This window comes from Garra rufa, chromosome 19 (genome assembly GCF_049309525.1).
Source record: "Garra rufa chromosome 19, GarRuf1.0, whole genome shotgun sequence".
NCBI lineage: Eukaryota > Metazoa > Chordata > Actinopteri > Cypriniformes > Cyprinidae > Garra > Garra rufa.
The window spans coordinates 42,274,012-42,282,074 of NC_133379.1; the positions used below are offsets into that span (position 1 = coordinate 42,274,012).

The window sequence follows — 8,063 nt, forward strand, 5'->3', positions numbered from 1 at the left end:
TTACAACAAAAATCTATTTATGACATATTAAAAGACAAATTACTTTCACCCCAAATAGTAATTAGTTGTAATTCCACATTTGTCAAATATGCCACTATAGGTATTTTTTTATTCATTTAAAAAAACAATAAAATGTCATTTATTTTTGATTTATATATTTTAATATGCACAAGTCAGAATAAGCATGTAGTTTGATTTTTTACATAAATATTGTGTTACACTGAATGACAATGTAACATTATTTCTATGGACATACAATCACTGTTGTAGATTTAATTTGACGTGGAAATCTTAACATCTTTGACCCACATGTTTTCATAGTAAGAAAACAACTAATGGTACAATATCTTGCTGTTTGATATAGTAGAAGAAGACTTAAACACATCAAACTTATTTATTTCTCTAGTGTTAGTGTGTGAAGAAAGACCTCAGACGCGTTATTGAGTATCACTCTGATGATATTGATTTTCTAAGAAAATTAGATCAACTGAAAGACAAACATTAACCAGTAACATTGTCAATAGTTTGGGTTACAAGGGGCCGATCTCTCCCTCTCTCTCTCTCTCTCTCTCTCTGACACACACACCCCTCCAGAGGTGCTTTATAAGCGCTCATCTCATGTGGATCTCCCACCAGTCTCTCTCAGCTCTCCTCAAGATCTCCATCTGGCACTGAATCTACTGCTCAATATGGCACCAGTCGGATCAAAGAAGGTTAGTTATTCATTTAAACACCTTTAGAGATTCTTCAGTCCAGTTTACACGTTTGCAAACGCGTTATTTTTACATCAAGTGCGCAAACGCGCCATGACGCATGAGATCCTGCAAGGGGATTTATTTATATTTATTTATTTCCAGCTATTAATATATCAACTTTTTAACATGTGTGAACGGAAACTCGCAAACTTGTGTTAAACTGCGTGTTAATGCGGTTACAGACCGAATAAAACGCGTATGGAACGCGCGCTCGCACCCTTATCCACACAGTTGCGCGCTCGCGTTCTCGTCTCTGCAATGAATGTGTGTGTGTTTTGGCCTCATATCGCGCAGTGCTGAATGCGTGTCGTGTGTTTAGGGTGTTCTGGAGCGCCTGAACGCGGGTGAGGTGGTGATTGGAGACGGAGGATTCGTGTTCGCGCTGGAGAAGAGAGGATACGTGAAGGCCGGACCCTGGACACCAGAGGCCGCTGCTGAGCACCCGGAGGCCGGTGAGACTCGCCCCACATGGATCGGCGCTCAACGGGTTAACATTCCTGTAACCAAGAAGAAACATTTTCAGGAAAACTTTAGAGAACATTTAGCGATAACACTATAAGAAAAGTCAAAAACGTCCAGTGCATGAAAAACCCCCACAGTGTATTGTCTAACTATAACCTATGTTATTCAAAATTCTATTGCTAGTTTGGTACTTGAACATTTTAAAAGTGTTTAAGGAGTACTTCACTTTCAGTACTTCACTTTCCCTTGTCATCCAAGATGTTCATGTCTTTCTTTCTTCAGTGTTTTTTTTTTTTTTTTGAGTAAAAAGTTTCAGGTTTTCTCTCCATATTGTGGACTTCTATGGTGCTCCCAAGTTTGAACTTCCAAAACGCAGTTTCAAAGAGCTCTAAACTATCCCAGCCGAGGAAAGAAGGGTCTTATCTAGCAAAACAATGGGTTATTTTCTAAAAAAAATACAATTTATATACTTTTTAACCTCAAATGCTGGTTTTGTCTAGCTCGGCAAGATGAGCGTTTGAGATTAAAAAGTATATAAGTTGTAAATGTTTTTGGAAAATAACTGATCGTTTCATTAGATAAGACTCTTCTTCCTCGGCTGGGATCGTTTAGAGCTCTTTGAAACTGCATTTTGGAAGTTCAAACTCTGGGGCACCACAGAAGTCCACTCTTTGGAGAGAAATCTCCTCAATGTTTTCCTCAAAAAACACCATTTCTTAACGACTGAAAAAAGTACATTATCTCTAAATTTTTGTGCTGAAAGTGAACTTTACTCCTTTAAACAAGGCCTAGATTGTTGGTTCTTCCTCATAGAATCATAGAGTGTTTCTTTGGCTCACTAGTTGTATTCAGACTAGGCAGTTTTGTAAGAAGTGGCTGTGTTTAAGCGTCGCATGTGTTTTTATCTGTCAGTGCGACAGCTGCACAGGGAATTCCTGCGGGCCGGGTCAAATGTCATGCAGACGTTCACTTTCTACGCCAGCGACGACAAACTGGAGAACAGAGGGAACAAACTGACTTTCACTGTGAGTCGCTCACATTCACACACATCAGAGACAATCAGCTCCTCATCATGATTAGATTCATTAGATTAATCTAGAGTCAGTGATGTAATGCGCTGATCTTAGATCAGTTAGAGCTCGTTTTAAACACTGCACAACTCTGATCTCAGATCAGCGCTCAGAGATTAAACCCAGAGACTGATAGAGATGTTTCTCACGGTCCGCAGGGCCAGCAGATCAACGAAGCCGCCTGTGATCTGGCCAGAGAGGTAGCCGACGAGGGCGATGCTCTGGTGGCCGGTGGAGTCTCACAGACGCCCTCCTATCTCAGCTGCAAGAGCGAAGACGAGGTCAAGAAGATCTTCAAGAAACAGCTCGACGTCTTCATCAAGAAGAACGTGGACTTCCTGATCGCTGAGGTGAGAACGTGCAAACATTAACCACACATGTGATCCTGGACCACAAAACCAGTCACATGACACAGCATCTGAAAGACGAATAAATGCACTTTAAATTAGCCTTCCATTGATGTATGTTTTGTTAGGATAGGGCAATATTTGGCTGAGAAACAGCTATTTGAAAATCTGCGATCTGAGGGTGCAAAAAAATAAAAAAATCTAAATAATGAGAAAATTAAAGTTGTTTAAATGAAGTTCTTGGCAATGCATATTATTAATCAAAAATGAAATTTTGATATATTTGATATATAATATCTTCATGAAACATAATCTTTACATAATATCCTAATGGGTTTTGGCATAAAAGAAAAATCCACGATTTTGACCTCTACAATGTATTTTTGGTTATTGCTCCAGGGTCACATATGAGATCTCAATAAGACTCAAACAGTTCTCAGGATGTGCTCACTGAGCTCAGCTCATTCCAGATGACTTTGGTTTGGTTATTGATCGATTGATTGATTGACCTACAGTACTTTGAGCACGTGGAGGAGGCTGAATGGGCCGTCCAGGTTCTGAAGGCGACAGGAAAACCTGTAGCAGCCACTCTGTGTATTGGACCTGAAGGAGACATGCATGGAGTGACACCTGGAGAGTGTGCAGTCAGACTGGTCAAAGCAGGTGCGTCTCACACACAGAGTTCACACTATAAAATGACACAAATTAGGATTGACTTTTAATTTTCTAGATTAACCATTGTGCAACCTTTTGGACATTTTTTTATAATTTTGCCTGTGTCAATGTCAACTGCATACATTTTGGGACATCTGTGTATTTTTATTGGAATTTTGATATTTTGCCCTCATTTCCTTTAAATAAATCTATTTTACACCAGGTGCAAAAAAAGTTCCTCTCAGAACCTTAAGAACAAACATGTCCTCACTGAAACCCATTAAAACTGCAATTTTTAATCCCCATATAACTATAAAATGATGCAATATTTGTTAATATGCTTTCATTCCGTTGGCAAGACTTCAAAATTAAAACGTGTACTCTTTTTTTACTGGATGTTGCCATTTTTCAAGTTTGGCAAATACTCGCTTTATTCTGGTTTTATCCACTTTTCAGTTCAAAATGTTTTATAAAATATATATTTTAAATAAAAAATGGCTCATAAATCATTTTTATAAACTTAAACCTATATAACTTTTTGGTTTTATTGTGGGTCTTCTTCAAAATGAGAGCAAACGTAAGTCTGGTCAAGCTTCAAATTTATATGACAGTTTGGTGACATTTTGACATTTTTTATGGACATTTTTTATGGACACTTTTTTAAATTGATGCACAAGGGTTAATTGAATGCAGTATTCAGGTGTTTGAAGCACATGTTCTTATTATGAACACACCATATAGTGCACCGAGACGCACCTCCAGTGTTTGCAGCATCACCGATGCGTCTCTGGTGATCGTCTGTGCTCTGATGTGCTGTGTTTGTGCTCCAGGCGCTGATATCGTGGGTGTGAACTGTCACTTTGACCCCTTGACCTGTGTGAAGACCGTGGCCATGATGAAGGCCGGCGTGGAGAAAGCTGGTCTGAAGGCGCATTACATGACGCAGCCGCTGGCGTATCACACTCCCGACTGCAGCTGCCAGGGATTCATCGACCTGCCCGAGTTCCCCTTCGGTAAACGCACACATTCATTCATTCATTCATTCATTCATTCATTCATGCCATAGTCAGGAATGTGTTTCATAATTTCAAACAGAAATATATTCCAAAAACATTTTGCTAACATGTCTATTAAGTTACGAAACTACTGTTTCTGAAATATATTTTAAACACACTGTAAAAAGTTTTCACCAGTTTCAACTTAAAAACGTAAGTTTAGCAGCTGCCTTAAAATTTTAAGTTAAATCAACTCATTTTTATTGTAATAAGTTAAAATGACTTGGAGTTTTAAGCTGATTTAAATTAAAATTTTAAGGCACCTGCTGAACTGTTTTTAAGTTGAATCTGGTGCTAACTTTTTACAGTGCAGGTATTAAGAATGTTCCCTCTTGGTTACATGAATGTTAGAGCGACATTCCATTCAGTCATTTCGAAAGCATTCTTAGAATGTTACATTTGAATTTTTAACATTTTAATCACCTTTTTTTCTGCATTTAAGAATGTTTTTGTTGGTTATGCAAACATTAGAGGAACTTTCCAATCTATCATTTTGAAAACATTCCACTATTGCTGAAGAATGTTGCTGAACAAAGATAACAGGGTATTAATCGTGATTAAATCTGCATGTTGTGTTTATTAGCTCTGGAGCCGCGGATCCTCACGCGCTGGGACATGCAGCAGTACGCCAGAGAGGCCTATAAGGCAGGAATCTATTACATCGGCGGCTGCTGCGGGTTCGAGCCGTATCACATCCGCGCCGTGGCAGAGGAGCTCGCGACCGAGAGACGGATCCTGCCCCAAGCCTCTGAGAAACACGGCATGTGGGGCAGCGGCCTGGAAATGCACACCAAACCCTGGGTCAGAGCCAGGTGAGACAGAGACCCCTGATCAATCCTCATCGATTTTTACATACGCTGAAGCTCAACAGTTTGGAATCAGTAGTTTTTCATGCTTTTTAAAGGAGACTTTTCTGCTCATCAAGGCTGCGTTTATTTGATTAAAAATACAGAAAAAATGTAATATTGTGAAATGTTAACGCAATTTAAAATAGCGGTTTTGTATTTTAATATACTTTAAAATGTAGTTTATTCCTGTGATGCAAAGCTGAATTTTCAGCATCATTACTGCAGTCTTCAGTGTCACATGATCCTTCAGAAATCATTCTAATATACTGATTCATTATCACTTTTGGAAACTGTTGTGCTGCTTAATATTGTTTTGGAACCTTTGATACTTTTTTCAGGATTCTTTGATCAATAAAAAGGTAAAAAGAACAGCATTTATTTAAAATAGAGAGGTTTTCTAATAATATACACTACTGTTCAAACGTTTGGGGTGAGTACATTTTTATTCCTTCTTTTTTTGAAAGAAATTAATACTTTTATTCGCCAAGGATGTGTTAAACTAATAAAAAGTGATAGAATAGATTTACATTGTTAGAAAAGATTTATATTGTGAATAAATGCTGTTCTTCTTAACTTGTAATTCATCAAAGAATCCTGAAGAAAATAATCACAGGTTCCAAAAAAAACTGTAATAAATAATAAATCAGAATATTAGAATGATTTCTGAAAGATCATGTGACACTGAAGACTGGTGTAACGGCTGATAAAAATTCAGCTTTGCATCACAGGAATAAATTATATTTTAAAGTATATTAAAATAAAAACCATTATTTAATATTGTAATAACATTTTTCAATATTACAGTTTTTTTCAGTATTTTTGATCAAGTAAATGCAGCCTTGATGAGCAGAAGAGACTTCTTTAAAAACAACTTTTGAGCAGTAGTGTATATATACACTGCAAAAAATGCTTTTCTAGCTTAAATTTTTATCTTGTTTCCAGCAAAGATATCTAAAAATTCTTAAATCAAGACAGATTTTATAGACAAGTAAAAAAAATGTTTTTGTTTTCAGAAAAAACAAGACAAAATGAAGTGAGTTTTGTCATAGAACAAGCAAAATAATCTGCCAAAGGGGTAAGAAAAAAAAACTTATTTCAAACAGAAAACAAGATTATTTTTCTTACCCCACTGGCAGATTATTTTGCTTGTTTCAAGCAAAAATGCACTTAATTTTTAGATATTTTGGCTGAAACAAGACAAAAAGCATTTTTTGCAGTGTATTAATTGACTGTCGTATCTGAATGATCAATGTTTGCGTCTGTGATGCTCACGAATGTTTGCTCCTCAGGGCCCGTCGTGATTACTGGGAGAAGCTGAAGCCGGCGTCCGGTCGCCCGCTGTGCCCATCCATGTCCAGTCCTGACGGCTGGGGGGTCACCAAAGGTCACGCCGAGCTCATGCAGCAGAAAGAGGCCACGACTGCGGATCAGCTGCGCCCGCTCTTCGAGAAAGCCGACGCCAAACACTGAGGGTCAGAGGTCGAGTCGCGCCGCTTTTAGAAACCTGTGCTACCGCAGGACATACGAGAGAGAGAGAGAAATCAGCTATCTTTCCACCTCTTTCCTTCCTTACTGTACGTTTACAAACGCTGATATCATGAATAGCATTGTTTACTTCAGCAGGACCAGAAGTTCTTAGAAACCAAACTAAAGTTTAATCTGCCTTAAAAAGTGTAATTGTGCCAAAAGATGGTATTCTGTATTTGGGTCACGGGTCGGTCGCATGATCGACGTGGCGGAGCTTCATTCCAGATGTTCGGAACACTCCAGTCTGACCACAGTCTGATTCCTGATGCTCAATAAAAATCATCATGATCTCAATCGCTCTTAGTGTCTTACAGTTATTTAATACATTAAGAACTTGAAAAAGGTTTAGAATGGGATTTCAATCACTAAACATACTCTGCAAAAAATGCTTTACTTCCAGCCAAAATATCTAAAAATTCTTAAATCAAGAAGGATTTTCTAGACGAGTAAAAATTATTGTCTTGTTTTCAGAAAAATTAAGTCAAATTAAGTGAGTTTTTGCTTAGAACAAGCAAAATAATCTGCCAATGGGGTAAGAAAAATAATCTTAATTTAAGCAGAAAACTAGACTATTTTTCTTACCCCATTGGAAGATTATTTTGCTTGTTTTAAGCAAAAATTTACTTTTTCTGAAAACAAGACAATAATTTTTACTTGTCTATAAAATCCTTTTTGCAATAGCACACATTCAAATTAAAAAGTGAATAAGCTATTTGTGCGTATTTACATTCAGTGTTGGGTGTAACTAGTTTCTAAGTAATTACATTTACATGTAATCATTTAGCAGGCACTTTTATTCAAAGTGACTTTCAACAGACAAGCAATTCCCGCACACTTTCGTAACTTGCAAAGAAGTAATATTTACTGACACAACGTTTCGGTCACACGACCTTCATCAGGAGTCAGAATTGCTTGTCTGTTGAAACGATCCACCTGGTTGGTCTTATTATCCCACGCACCTATCACTTGCAGGTGTGCGATGTAGTTTGTTCACTAATTCAAAGTGACTTAGAAATGAGGACAATGGAAGCAATCAAAATCAACAAAAGAACAATGACATGCAAGTGGTGTTAGTCTCAGTGTAACAAAGTACATGTAGCAAGGTTTTTTGTTTTTGTCTTGGCAATTATATGATAAATAACAAAGAAAACAGAATAGAGCAAGCTAGTGTTAGAGGGCTTTTTTGGTTATGTAGTAAATAAAAAGAAAACAAATAGATTGCAAAAAAAACAGAGAAGCTTGTAATAGTTAAAAAATGAATAGAGTACAAATCATAAAGGTTACAAATCGAGCTTTTTTCCTAGAATAGAATTAGAATAGAGAGTGCTAGAGTTTGAGGGTCAAA

General features: G+C 37.3%; 1 protein-coding gene across 1 annotated transcript; it reads left to right on the forward strand.

The window, feature by feature from the left end:
• The first annotated feature begins 557 nt into the window (after positions 1-557).
• bhmt (betaine-homocysteine methyltransferase) lies at positions 558-7,012 on the forward strand. Its single transcript, XM_073824194.1, has 8 exons — positions 558-713; positions 1,075-1,207; positions 2,130-2,242; positions 2,446-2,637; positions 3,150-3,297; positions 4,119-4,301; positions 4,927-5,155; positions 6,481-7,012. The coding sequence occupies exons 1-8, from the start codon at positions 690-692 to the stop codon at positions 6,659-6,661; spliced, it is 1,203 nt and encodes a 400-aa protein (XP_073680295.1). The 5' UTR covers positions 558-689; the 3' UTR covers positions 6,662-7,012.
• Positions 7,013-8,063: the final 1,051 nt, after the last annotated feature.

Excerpts from the sequence above, each read along its gene's own strand:
- bhmt (XM_073824194.1), top strand. The coding sequence starts at position 690 with ATGGCACCAGTCGGATCAAAGAAG. Across the intron at positions 2,243-2,445 it reads GGAACAAACTGACTTTCACT|GGCCAGCAGATCAACGAAGC; the intron begins GTGAGTCGCTCA and ends CACGGTCCGCAG. Across the intron at positions 2,638-3,149 it reads TGGACTTCCTGATCGCTGAG|TACTTTGAGCACGTGGAGGA; the intron begins GTGAGAACGTGC and ends ATTGACCTACAG.